This window comes from Grampus griseus (genome assembly GCF_964374135.1).
Source record: "Grampus griseus genome assembly, chromosome: 20".
NCBI lineage: Eukaryota > Metazoa > Chordata > Mammalia > Artiodactyla > Delphinidae > Grampus > Grampus griseus.
The window spans coordinates 57361569-57376143 of NC_139014.1; the positions used below are offsets into that span (position 1 = coordinate 57361569).

Consider the following 14575-nt stretch of genomic DNA (forward strand, 5'->3'; position numbering starts at 1 on the left):
ACCAACTACACATTAAAAAAGGGTCAGGTGCCCTGAGAGAAAAGAAGCAGCTCAGTCTGGAAGCTACAGAGAAAGGCTATTACAATTCCCTCGCTGGTTCTTGCCCTTGTCCCATGGATAGGTTAGTTAAAAACAGGCAATCACTGTCTCTCCTGCCCCAATAACTGTGTCTGGACTAGGCAACTCTTTCCAACTAATAACTTTCATGATTTAACCAGTTCTAAGAAAAGTTCTTAGGCAAATCCAGGTAACTGGAAATAAGAGAACACTATCTAAAAGGCAGGATTCTTGAAGGCTGATCTTAATCTTCCAAAGGAAGTTCATTCCTCACACACTCATATTCCCACCAGGGCACCCTGAATCAAAGGAAGAAGTGAGAGCCACCAGAAGTTCATCTCTTCCAGAAGATGATGGATAACTTTTCCATTTAGTCACAATAGACGGTACTAACAGCCACTAGGAATCTAGATGCTTTGAGAACACTTTCTAGTAATTCCAGGGATAGAAAAAGCTCTTTAACTTTGGAATGAGACTCTTTGCAAGAGCACTGTCAGAGAGGTTAGTAAGACAATGACATTCTGGCAGTGAAAAGCACAAAATGACTCTTCTGCTACCAAAATAGCTCTGAAAATTGTCTGCATTAATACCATTAGCAGGTGGCTATTCCACAATGAGAAAAGAAAAAGAAAAAAGTTAAGTAGTGGTGGTAAGTTAAGAAGTGTGGGAGTAAAAAAAAAAAGATGTAACACATCAAGATCCAATAAACAGATTTTCCCATTTCTCAAATGGAGCAACAGAAGTATATATTAAGTATGTGAAGCAACCGAGCTGGCAGAACCAGAAGTAGAAACCAGGATTAATTGACTTCTTGCTATAACAACTAGTCTACTAAACGATTTATCAGTGGTAACCATATGAAGCAGCATTCAGTAAATAAAAACAAGGAAGGCCAATTAGGAATTTGGCTTTCAGAGGCACTTCTCTGACACAGCATCTGTTTCCTTCTGTTCCTGTGAAGCACTGGTCATACCGTACAAATTATTTTAGTAACTATCCTTGTGAAATCATATGGCCCAATCTGACTCAAAGTAGAACCGTAGGGACTTCCCTGGTGGTGCAGTGGTTAAGAATCCGCCTGCCAATGCAGGGGACACGGGTCGGAGCCCTGGTCCAGGAAGATCCCACATACGCCGAAGCAAATAAGCCTGTGCACCACAACTACTGAGCCTGTGCTCTAGAGCCCACAAGCCACAACTACTGAGGCCCGTGCACCTAGAGCCCGTGCTCTGCCACAAGAGAAAACACCGAAATGAGAAGCCCCCATGCACCTCAACGAAGAGTAGCCCTCACTCACTGCGACTAGAGAAAGCCCACGCGCGGCAATGAAGACCCAACGCAGCCAATAAATAAATAAATAATTAAATAAAATGTCAAAAGAAAAAAAAAGCAGAATTGCACGTAGTCAAGTAGTAAGAACAAATATGGAGCTCTGAATCCACAGTATCGTTGAGCACAGAAGCCATCATTAATTGCAACAAACTTCTGAATGAGGAAAAACAACAGAGGCTTGGTGACTGATGAAGCAGTGCATTGTAAGTTGTAGCCCTTAATACCTACTGGAAGGCTGCAACCAAGCTAGAACCAATCTGCCCTCTAAGACCACAAAGAAGCTCTTCAAGAGGACTTCCAAGTAAAGATCAACTCCCTTCCCTAAAGCAGAAACCTGCTAGTCAACAGTCCTGCCTATGTGCACAGAAGTCCTGACAACTTTTCTGTCATCTCATTTTTAACACAAATAGGCAGGAATTTACTGTAAGTATGGTATACACTTCAATTAAAAAATCATAGACATGCAACCATCACCATAAAATACTCCAGATAATTAAATTCAAACTGCAGAAACAAAACCAAAAACTGTAATTCACATCACAAGAGATTTAAGAAACTATTGCAACCACAAAAAACGGAATGCTATGAAAAAGTACCCATAACAAGAAACAGCAATGAAGGGAGGCTGTATGGAAAGACGGCTGTGCAGAACACAAGAAAGCAACCACCCAGACTGGAGTAAGGACTGGAAAGACAGAGGACTGGAAGAGAGAAGGGTCTAGAACAAAAGAAAAGTTTTATTAATTTGATATTATGCTTGAAAAGCTGGAAGAAGATAGGAGTGCAATGAAGGCACAATGAAATTAAAAAAAAAGACAAAGGTCATTATAAACTACAGAAAAAACAAAAGCCTTTATAAGAAAGAAAACGCAATCATTTGATTGTGTAGGCTCTACATATTTACAGGCATAATACGCACAGCAACCTTTGCAAGACTCTAGTTGATAGAACAAGAAACAAAGGTATATTATCTCAATTTACAAAGATAATACAGGAACAAAAACCTCATGATATAACTATACAGGGGATCTATACAGAACGGTAGAAGTAGGAGTGATGGAGTATATGAACCAAGTTGCTTCTCTCATAGCGGAAAGTTAATAGACAATGTCTACAATTGGTAAATCAATAAATAGTAGCATAAGGATATTAGAGATATGGAAGTAATCAAAATAACTAAAACTAGGAATAGAGTTAAACATGATTCCCTCGGGAAAGAGAGGGACCAGGGACAGCTGTTTTTCATTAAAAATTCTTTAATATTTTAGCAACGTGCTTTATTATTTTGATAAACTTAAAAATGTAAGGAAAGAGGTGAAGAGAATACCTAGAGTCCCACAACGTGATCAAAACTACCACGGGACACTTGCCTCCACCTTGATGGCACACCGTCCAATGGCCCGCAAAAGTGTGCGCACAAAGTCGACATCCACCTCTGTGGCATATTCCTTCAGTTCTGCCAGAACCTGTTAAAAATCCATGAAGTGAATAATCATTAAGGATTCTCCAACAGCAATTTCATGGCCTAGGTTTTTCTGAAGGCCAGATCTTAAGATCTAAGTTATTAGATCTTAACTTGAATATACTTTAAGTCTGACCTGAGCAATGTTGGCTTGGGATGCCAAACGAATCATGATGTCCAATTTCTCTAGTTTCACATAGATGGGATCATTGTACTTCACAAAGAAAACTTTGATCTCCTGCTTCAAGATTTCAGGCCTGTGGTACACAGAAACACAAGATAAGGAAGGTGAGGCGTATATTGATATTCCTTCTGAGTCTGCATTAACACCTAACCTGTGCTCCTCTGCTCTCCATTCACACGCTCCACTCCAGGGAAAACAACTCACAAACTTCCTCTACACCCCTCTAACCAGATCCATCTGGCAGACTATTTTTATCCTTTTTAAGGAGTAAAGTATATATTGCCAAGAAGAACCACTGGAAGAACAACAACCTGATCTACATTACAGCCTGAACCATATTAAGCAGACACTAGCTATCATACAACTAAGAGTTCCTTCAGAAAAGGAACTAAACTGTAGAGCAACACCAGGCATTCATTGTAGGAACACTCTAAAATCAACTGTTAGCCTCCTGACCCTGGGCAAGTTGCTCTACCATACAGTATTTTCATTTCCACACATTAAACAGAGTTTTAACACAGTCCTCTTTAATAATGATGTTATTAAGTTTAATTCAAAATTACAAACACTTTAATCACCAATTCATTTTTTCCCAACCTTTTCTGGACGATCAGGTTGATGTTCCTCAGGGCGACGTACTGCACCTCTGGCTCCCCAGACAGCAATGTGACAAGTGGAGGGGCCAACTTCTTCAGCAGCATATTGTAGTAGTCAGAGTCCTTGGGTAACAACTCTAGAAATTTCATTAGGACTTTTACTGCTGAAAGCACCACTGCTGAGTTGGCGTGAGATAGCCGAGGAGTTACCCGCTCACAGATACTGAGGACAGAAAATGAAAATTAGTGCCTTAAATTATAATTTCTTTGCTCAATCCAATCTATAAGGTAATGTTGTCAGAGGTTTCCATGGCCCAGGTATAAAGAAATTAGAAAATCAGTTAGAAAAGTCAAAACTCCATACATAGGTAAATTTGGGATCCAACACTGCGGACGCCTCAATCCTAGCAAACTACAAACAGAGCAGGGATATCAGAAGACTTTAGGAAACCAGCAATAAGGGATGTTCAAACTGGAAGGGAACTAGCCAATACCCCAAACACCTGAAGCTCACACCATTTACCTTCCTATTTTATAGTCCTCTCTATCTCGCCATATTATGTAAGGACTCCCTGCCTCACAGCCCATTTCTCCTCAGCCTATAGGAAGTCAAATTAAGCATTCTGAGAGTTATTTCATAGTGAGAGATATCAACCAACTGTGGCTGAAGTTTCACTGTAAGATGCAGAAGGAGATGGGGTGACAGGCAAAACCACCCAACCTCTTGCATCCAGCATAATAAGGGAATCTCGGGAAGGGTGTTTGTTTGTTTGTTTGTTTGTTTTTAACAACACAACACCACTGCAATACTCTCTCAACCTCATCCCCTTCTCCTAGTCCCTGCCACCTACACTTAAATGTCTCATAAAATACAGAATATTTAGTTATCCATTGAGGGTTCTTCAGAAATTAACCTAATTTTGATAGCTCTTAGGCAACGTGAGTGGCTAGCTGACTCAGTTAAGGACACAAGGTAAGTAAGCTGTGTTTTTCTCCCTTCCTCCTGTATCTACTTGGCTGACTCCCTGACCTCCTTTAGGTGTTTATACAAATGCTACCTTCTCAGGGAGACCTTTCCTGACCACCCAGCATTTGTTAGATCTCCTCCTTACTTTATCTTTCTTGTTAGCACTTATCATCATCTGACCTATTATATGCTGTATTACGTATACATATTATATATACTTCTGCCCTATCCCTCAGAATAAGTGTTCCATAAGAGCTATGATTTTTGTCTGTCCACTGCTATATCCTCAGAGCCTAGAACAATGCCTGGCATACAGCACAGGCTCAATAAATATTTGCTAAGTGAATGAGTAAGTGTGAGATGTCAATGACCTAGAGAAAATAAAATTGTATGTAAAGTTCTTTCCAGAAGATATTTGTACTTTCAGTGATGGAAAGAAACTATCAGGGTGAGCTTTGGTTAAATCCAGAGGGAACAATTTCCCAGACAAGTGAAGAGCACTTACATTATAGTAGCTCGAGCTTTAGCCGGGCAAGGAAGGTTCCTATCTACCATAATTAAAATGAAGAGCCAGGGTTTCCCTGGTGGCGCAGTGGTTGAGAGTCCGCCTACCGATGCAGGGGACACGGGTTTGTGCCCTGGTCTGGGAAGATCCCACATGCCGCGGAGCGGCTGGGTCCGTGAGCCATGGCCGCTGAGCCTGCGCGTCCGGAGCCTGTGCTCCGCAACGGGAGAGGCCACAGCGATGAGAGGCCCACGTACCGCAAAAGAAAATAATAATAATAAATAAAATGAAATGAAGAGCCAACAATTCTTCAGAATTATTTTGCCTAGTACAGTGCCTATATACACAAAATGCTCAATAAAAACTGATGATACCTCCAATTCTGTAAACTAAAATGTATGTATGTGTATATGAAATTTAGTAGTCAGTATCTGATAGTCAAAGAAAATCTGCAACACTAAAGTGGTAGAGCTGAGCAGAACAGTCCAGGTGTGCCTTCCAAAATCTTCTCCAAATTCAGACTGATGAGATTCCTATATCTAACGGAAGACATCATACATTTTGCTGGCTCCAACACAGTTTCTCTAGTACTAATTATAGGTATAAGGCAGCTCAATAACTAGTATCAAGCCACTTACTATGTATCTAAAAGAACGAAAATTTTGTTACTACAGTGAGAGACACTCAAAAAACCTTTGTTTGCCAAATGGCTAGGAATTGCTGTATGGGAGATGTGAGACCATGATGAGGGAGTTTTTCAGAGGGTTGTAACTATACTGTTCAAAGAAGAAATGAAAAATACACATCTCCTCTTAGGAAGAGCTATTTTTTGCATGGTTTACTCTACCACCTAAAATGTTCCTAAATACACTGAGAAAATACCACAGGATAGCAATATATATCCCATAAGCCACTGCTTTTCCCAACGTAACAGACCCTTATTCTAATACAGACTTACTAGAAATTATTGAACCGGGCAAGACTCCTAGATACTATCCAGAAAAACAGACTGACCTCTGAGCCTCCTGGTCATCTTTAGGGTTGTAATTAGACAGGCAGTCCAGAATGAAAATCTGGCCCCGTTCGGTACACTCATTCAGGGCTGTCAGTAGCTTATTAATGTTCTGTGGATTCAGATCGAGTAAGTTGCTGTTTGGGTGAGGTTCACTGATTTCAGATAATGCTGCTACAGCATTAGCCACCACCTGGGAAAGAAGCAGATATGACCTTGATTTGTCAAGAACAGTACAACTATTTCTCTGGATCACTTCATAGATCTCAACCCATAACCGTTCCTGAACATTTTACGCAGTCAGCTAGAAAGAGATACACTGCTTTCAAAATGTATAATAAACCACCAATGATGGCATATATAGCTTCCTCATGGTCAAGCAACACAGAATTAAAACAATTCACATATTAGCAGAGAGTCCCTCATGATTTACTATTAAAACAATAATAATTTTAATAGTAGTCAACACTATCAGTAGAATTAAGACACATGAACAGCTGTAAAAGAAGTGAAGGTTAGGGACTTCCCTGGCGGTCCAGTGGTTAAGACTCATGCTTCCACTGCAGGGGGGCATGGGTTCGATCCCTGGTTGGAGCACTAAGATCCCACATGCCTCGCAGCCAAAACAAAACAAAAAACACAAAACAGGGAAGTTTAAATATGAAACATGTACATTAGGCAATGGAAAGAAAAATCTAGGCCAAACAATTTTATAGGTGTATGGGCGTGCATGTACTGGGGGGTGGGGAGGTGATACTTCAGGTGTCAATCACACCTTAAGTCTCAGAGTAAGAAAATGTGACCTTGAAACCATAGTTCACTGTAACATGATGTTAGGAAAGCACATAATCTCCATGAAATTCAATTTCCTCATGTGAAAATGGGATAATTTAATCCACCTCACAGATTAGCTTTAGTTTGAGGATAAAATCAGATGACTTATGTATAAGTGCTTTCTACAAAGCCTTATACAAAGTTAAGGTGGCAATATTACCATAATTCATCAAGACTAAGTTGCACAGTTTTTCATATTAACATCTCTGAAGTTGGGATATATTTAATAATCAACGGCATGTCAGTTTAATAGGAGGTATTTTTCTTTCTACGTAATACAGGAAATAATAATGCATCTTAGAATCAATGAAATATGGTACCTCAAATGTATCCTTAACTCTGGCAGTATGATAAATGAAAAATTGCTACCAAATATAAGAAAGTACACTTGTTGCGTCCGGAGCCTGTGCTCTGCAATGGGAGAGGCCACAACAGTGAGAGGCCCGCGCGCAAAAAAAAAAAAAAAAAAAAAAAGAAAATTCTGTTGAGGGCTTCCCGGGTAGCGCAGCGGTTAGGAATCCGCCTGTAAATGCAGGGAACACGGGTCCGAGCCCTGGACCGGTAGGATCCCACATGCCACGGAGCAGCTAGGCCCGTGCGCCACAACTACTGAGCCTGCGCTCTAGAGTCCTCAAGCCACAACTACTGAGCCCGTGTGTCACAACTACGGAAGCCCGTGCGCCTAGAGCCCGTGCTCCGCAGCAGGAGAAGCCACCACAATGAGAAGCCCGCACCGCAACGAAGACCCAATGCAGCCCTAAATAAAATAAATAAATTTAAGAAAGTACACTTGTGTCCTGACTTAACAGACCCAGAAATCCACACTAGCTGCAAGAAAAAACAGTGGACACTTTATCAAAATTACAGATTATGTCTAATTTAACTAAGAAATCTACAACCAATGAATGTTTAAAGTAATTTTAAGATTATAAAAACACCCCAAAATAAACAAAACAGACAAAAAACTATAGCTCTGTAAAAATGAATTTACAACAACATTTTGCAGTGAGGCTCTCAGCTGTCGCTAAATATTAGCACAGTAAGGCTATATATAAATATTCGGTAAGCATAAATGAGATGCAATAGGTAGCAGCTTCATTAATTATGTATATTGAAAAGATTCTCAAAAATGTCAACTCATTTTTAGTTCTGACTGAAGTCCCTGTTAAAAGCTTGAGAAACTAAGAGTTGTATGATTATCCTTTTGCCAGCAAGAGAAGAAACATAATGGTTACAGTTTAGCTATTGATTTTAATATCCATATCACTTGGGTACTCTGCAGATTATCCCAGTATATGATTTTACCTAGAAGATAAATTCTAGAGAATATGGCTTTTTAAATCAAATAATACATTCATGACAGTATCCATTAACTAAGATAATGATGCCACAAATGGAATCACTTTCAGTTATAACTTAGTGATCAGGACAAAAAATTCCAAGATGAAAAAAAATCAAAGGTTCACTTGGTAAGTATGATTATGGATATAATATTTTATTGTTATTAACACAAATCAAGAAGGATTATCTAGTTCACCTATCACATGATAGCATGCATGAGGTTCTTTCCTGACTTAATTTTTCTTTGCCAACCACACCATCAAGCATGGCCTTTAGTAAAAATTAAAAGCATGAAAAGTGAAACAATAATCTCCATCATCTCAGTGCTTTACATGCAGGGAAAAGGTACTGTGTTTCCCCTGTATAATATACTTAATACACTGGATTACAGGATAAAGGATCAAAATGTCACACTGGAAGAACAAATGCCTGTTTTCCTTTCTTGCTGCCAACACATGCCCAGTCTTGGTCACCAGTTCGTCCAAAACAAATGTCCTGTCACAACTTACCATTTCTGCCACTCAAATCTTTTTAATGTTAAAAAAAATTAAATATGAGGTCTGTTAACAGGAAATGAACAGAATGAACAATTAGAACTCCTCTGCTACCATCACAGGTAACTAGAAATTAAACCAAGTATATAATGCAGCTAATGACGTATATGTTCTGGTGGTAAAACAGGCAATTTTCACTTATTATCACATTAAAACAAGAAAAGAAAGAGGGAAAAGTAAATCTAATTAAAAGATCCAGAGAGATCAGATTATATGATTATGTTTAGAAAAGTCTGCATGGGGAAAAAAGATCACTGCCAAATGGTCACTGAGCCAATGACTGACCAGATGAGATACACCCCCAGTAACAAAACTCTACTGCTATTCCTCTAAAATTCCTTCTATTCTACCTTTCCACTTTCATCTCCTAATCTTCACATTCATACTGCTAAGTTTTCAGAAATATACTGAGGTGGGCCCATAAAGAGCTGCTTAGAGTTCTCCTGGTCAGTAAGCCATGCTTCTCTCACTCTAATGGAAACTTAAAATGAGCATCGAATCTCAAGCAGGCAAAGACTGACTTCAAGACAGCAGCTGGGTAGCTGGGGTATACAGGACAACTCACCTGTCTCTGTGTTTCTTTGGAATTTTGTATAGAATGTAGTACATATATTATCTGTTTGTAAAAATAAACTTTAAAAATAATGGATTGAAACATGATTTACTTCCTCTTCCCAGAGAGCCTTCTCCAAACAATAATTCATTATCAAAAGAAAAAATATGACTCTTGCAGTAACTGCCCTGGTTTACTAGTGTATTAAAACAAAGGTTATGTCTCTTTCTCTTGTACCATCACTTTGAATGTGAACTAAGACTAACATGCATAACATTTTCCCCCCAGAAAACTGGCAGTTCTTTTAGGAAACACTGCCATGAAAAGAACAATGGCCTTTAATTATAATCTCAGAAAAACTGGAGTTCCCAAGAAAGAAAGGGGTTTCTAAAGGAAGTTTTGCTTTAAAAATGGATTTATAAATAGGGTTTAAGTGAGTTTTCTCAGCACATTGGTTGACTTACAAAGAGCTGGCATGTAGGCTACAAAGGAACATGTCCCATAGCATCAAAAGAAATTTTTTTTAATTCATCTTGCCTCCCAATTATGGTAAATTCTGTTCTTTGGAAGACTGCAATAAAACATTCCTCCTCCCCCATCCCACTCCTACCCCCTGTAGACCTAATATAATATGTATACTTTACAGATACAGATATTAAACACAAACATATACATACATACAGAAGTATGCGTGCACGTGCATGTGTGTGTGTAAAATCACACTCAATACTAGACAAATTTTTCTCTGCCTTAACTACAGACTTCCCTTCAATCTGACAGTTCATTGTGGACCCTTGGAGTCTGCTGAATTTTTTTTTAACGTAAGCAATTTGTTTTGACTTACTTTATACTTTACCTAATAGAATTGGACAAAGAGATAAAAGACAATAATAGCTAAAACTTACTGAACACTTACTATGCCATTTACCTTCCCAGCAACTCTAAGGTAGTTGCTATCAAAATCCACCTAATGCAGATAAGGAAATAGGCTTTAAAAATGAATTTATAAATAGGATTAGAGAAATTCAGTGACCTGCTTAGCCAACAAAGCTGGAAAGGGAAAATGCTTGAATACAAACTCAAGGCCTGGGGCTTCCCTGGTGGCGCAGTGGTTGGGAGTCCGCCTGCCGATGCAGGGGACACGGGTTCGTGCCCCGGTCCGGGAGGATCCCACATGCCGCAGAGCGGCTGGGCCAGTGAGCCATGGCCGCTGGGCCTGCACGTCCGGAGCCTGTGCTCTGCAACGGGACCGCAACGGGAGAGGCCACAACAGTGAGAGGTCTCCGTACCGCAAAAAAAAAAAAAAAAAAAAAAACAAACTCAAGGCCTGTATCTGATTCTAGTGTCTGAGTACTAATCACTCTGCCGCCTGCATTTATAGAAGTTCCAAGAGTTGTGAACATCAAATGGGGGAAAGGGAAAGAAAAATCGGAGCTGGGGAGAATACTATAATCAAAACATTATTTGCAGGCAGATTTATACAAGGAGAAAACTGTATTCTCCTACTTTATATAGTTCAGAGATAATCACCTCCTAGCAGCACTTCAAAGAGGGAAGACTTACTATCCAGCTACAAAATCTGATTTATAAGCTACCCCTGTCTCATATGCAGCAATTCTGAGGACATAAATTTGACATTACTTTTTTTATTTTTATTTTTTGGCTGCGCCCTGTGGCTTGCGGGATCTTCTTCCCTGAAAGTGGAGTCTTAACCACTGGACCACCAGGGAAGTCCCAGACCTCATTTTTCTTTTTTAAGGAGCAAGCTGGAGTGGTGGGTATGATTAAAATAAAAATGATCCTGTAAAAAAAGAACTCTAGAAGGAAATCCAGATATACGTTGGGAGTGGAGTATCACAGACAGAAGCTCCTTTAGGAGAAATCTCTCACACATTTCCCTGTTCCTTTGAATGACCTCTCTAATTTCACTCATTTTCATAGCCTCAGAACCCAAGAAAGATAGCACTTCCCAATATAGTGACTTCCTCCTATTAACTATATTTAGAAGACTTTCATTTCTAGCAATGACCTTCAAGGTCAAACACTCTGAACAAACACTTCAATTTTCCCGCTCAATTTACAATCCTTTTGGCTGCTGCCCCTGAAGACTTGAATAAATTGAACGCAGTAGAATAACTGACCAAAACTATTATAATGGAAAATAAAGGTGATTTGCATACTTTTATCCTCTTGAAAATCAGCAACAGTTCAGAATCTCACTTTCTTCTTTATGGAGTTGCCTCAAATAACACGTTAAAGCACAGGGCATTTATTCTAAGCATGTTTCAGTCATTATCATCTCCTTAAGAACAAAATGACTGGACTTCCCTGGTGGCGCAGTGGTTAAGAATCCGCCTGCCAATGCAGGGGACACGGGTTCGATCCCTGGTCCGGGAAGACCCCACATGCCGCGGAGCAACTAAGCCCATGCGCCACAACTACTGAGCATGTGCTCTAGAGCCCTCGAGCCACAACTATTGAGCCCGTGTGCTGCAACTACTGAAGCCCACGCACCGCAACTACTGAGCCCACATGCCACAACTGCTGAAGCCCCCGTGCCTAGAGCCCATGCTCCGCAACAAGAGAAGCCACCGTGGGCTTCCCTGGTGGCGCAGTGGTTGGGAGTCTGCCTGCTAATGCAGGGGACACGGGTTCGAGCCCTGGTCTGGGAGGATCCCACATGCCGCGGGGCAACTGGGCCCATGAACCACAACTACTGAGCCTGCACCTCTGGAGCTTGTGCTCTGCAACAGGAGAGGCCACAATGGTGAGAGGCCCGCGCACCGCGATGAAGAGTGGCCCCCACTTGCCACAACTAGAGAAAGCCCTCGCACAGAAACAAAGACCCAACACAGCAAAAATAAATTAATTAATTAAAAAAAAAAGAGAAGCCACCGCAATGAGAAGCCCACGCACTGCAACAAAGAGTAGCCCCCGCTCGCCGCAACTAGAGAAAGCCTGCGTGCAGCAACGAAGACCTAACGCAGCCAATATAAATATATAAATAAAAATTTTAAAATGCATTGTTAAAAAAAAAGAATACAATGACTATACTGTACCAGTTAATTTTACAGTCATGCTTTAATCCAAGACACTGTCCAGACTGCCAACTAATAATATGCTGACTACATATGACATTCTGCAATGTTCCGTTTTTTTCCCCATCTTCTTTCCCAGAATGAGGAAGCTAAGTGAACACATCTACCTAGTGGAGTCAACACATACCGTTAACAGCAAGAGAGTCTGAATATCTGGTAACAAGTAAGATTTAAAAATTAGACTCAATAAAACTCATTACTTAGTTAAGGGGCTTACATAAGTAGCTTAAGATGTGTTTTGATGAAATGCGAATATTCACAAAGCTAAAACACTACAAATAAATATCTACAAATGGACAAAAGGCACTCCTAAGAAGCCAAGAGTTACTTGGCCCACCAGCCCTAAAATCACACAAAAGCATGCTGCAAAATGAACAAAACAAAAAATTTATTATTACACCATTATCTCCCTTTTGAGAGTAAGTAATCCCCTGCCAAATTAGAGTCTTGAGATCCCCTGCCAAATTAGAGTCTTGAGTAAGTAATCCCCTGCCAAATTAGAGTCTTGAGAAATGAATAAGCCGTGATCTTTCGGTACACTACTGAATTACTATGTACAACAGATCCAGTTTTCAGGAAGCTGCCTACGAAAACTGCTTTAGGCATATCCTTGAACAATTATCTTTTAAAAGTAATCCTGCAATGATGTGTTAAGTAATACTGTAAATAGATTTACTTCATTTGTAGATAAGCTGCCCTCAGAATCACCCTAAAAAATAATGTCTGGCTTTAAATAATGTATACAAAAGAATTAAATATCTTTGGGACTTCCCTGGTGACACAGTGGTTAAGAATCCGCCTGCCAATGCAGGGGACACGGGTTTGACCCCTGGTCCGGGAAGGTCCCACATGCCGCGTAGCAGCTAAGCCTGTGTGACACAACTACTGAGCCTACGCTCTAGAGCCTGCGTGCCATAACTACTGAAACCCGTGAGACCAGAGCCCGGGCTCTGCAACAAGAGAAGCCAATGCAATGAGAAACCCGCACACCGCAAGGAAGAGTAGCCCCTGCTCACCGCAACTAGAGAAAGCCCGCACACAGCAACGAAGACACAACACAGTGAAAAATAAATAAATAAAATTATAAAAAATACTAAAAACAGCTTTAGTTAAAAAAAGAATTAAATACCTTTAAAAAATAAATTTGCCGTTGAAATATTAACCCTTCTAAAATCATTAATAACCAGCACCACGATCACTATACAATAAAGAAACCTTTGTTATTATTAAGGGCTTACTCTATACCAGGTTCACTATTAAGTGCTTTGCAAGCCCTCTTTTATTTTTCACAACGTTCCAATGATGGAGGCACTGTTTATAATCTCCATTTTGTAGACGAGGATACTGAGATGTTTAGGGAGACCACCAAGCTAAGAATGGCAGACCAGGATACACATCCAAGTCTGGTTGGCTTCAGAGCCTGAGTTTTAACCCTCATGTGTTAGTACTGGAGCGAAAAAAAAAAAAAAAGTTCACAGTTACAAAGCACTTTTCTGTTTTTGAGATACTTTCATAAAGAGTGAGTCAACTCTTTATAAAAGGAAGTGATTAAATGCAATTTGGTATGCTGGACTGAATCCTGGAATAGCAAAAGGATATTTGTGTTGAAACAGGTGAAATAAAGTCTGTACTTCAGTTTATAGTGATGTACCAATGCCAATTTCTTAGTTTTGACAAAGGTACCATGGTTATGTAAGATGTTAACATTAAGTAAAACTGTGTGAAGATAGGTATATGAGAACTTTCTGTATGGTCTTTGCAACTTTTCTCTAAATCTAAAAACCCGCCCCCAAAATGAGATTTAAAAAAAAAAAAACCTAAGTTAGTAATAACTGATAAAATGAAAACTGATGATTAAAATTCCTAAGGTGAGAATACACATAAAAAGATCTCCACAAAGTTTATCATAAAGGAAAACAAAAATTGTTTCCTTCCTCTGCAAGAATTTAAAAACCGAAAAGCACTGAGACGGGCACTTGCCCTTATAACAGAGCAGCCTCCAATGATTCCACTTACTCAACACTCTGATCCTGCAGAAATTACCAGCAACTCATCTTTTAGTACCAAATACAACATTACT

The 14575-nt window shown here is 39.8% G+C and overlaps 1 protein-coding gene across 1 annotated transcript in view; it reads right to left on the bottom strand.

Moving 5' to 3' along the window:
• The window catches only part of LOC309837704 (AP-2 complex subunit beta-like), a 57890-nt gene that overhangs the window by 26148 nt on the left and 17167 nt on the right, over window positions 1–14575 (bottom strand). The window contains 4 exon segments of the mRNA XM_082678461.1: window positions 2760–2855; window positions 2988–3108; window positions 3633–3854; window positions 6118–6308. Coding sequence (XP_082534587.1) covers window positions 2760–2855; window positions 2988–3108; window positions 3633–3854; window positions 6118–6308 — 630 coding nt within the window.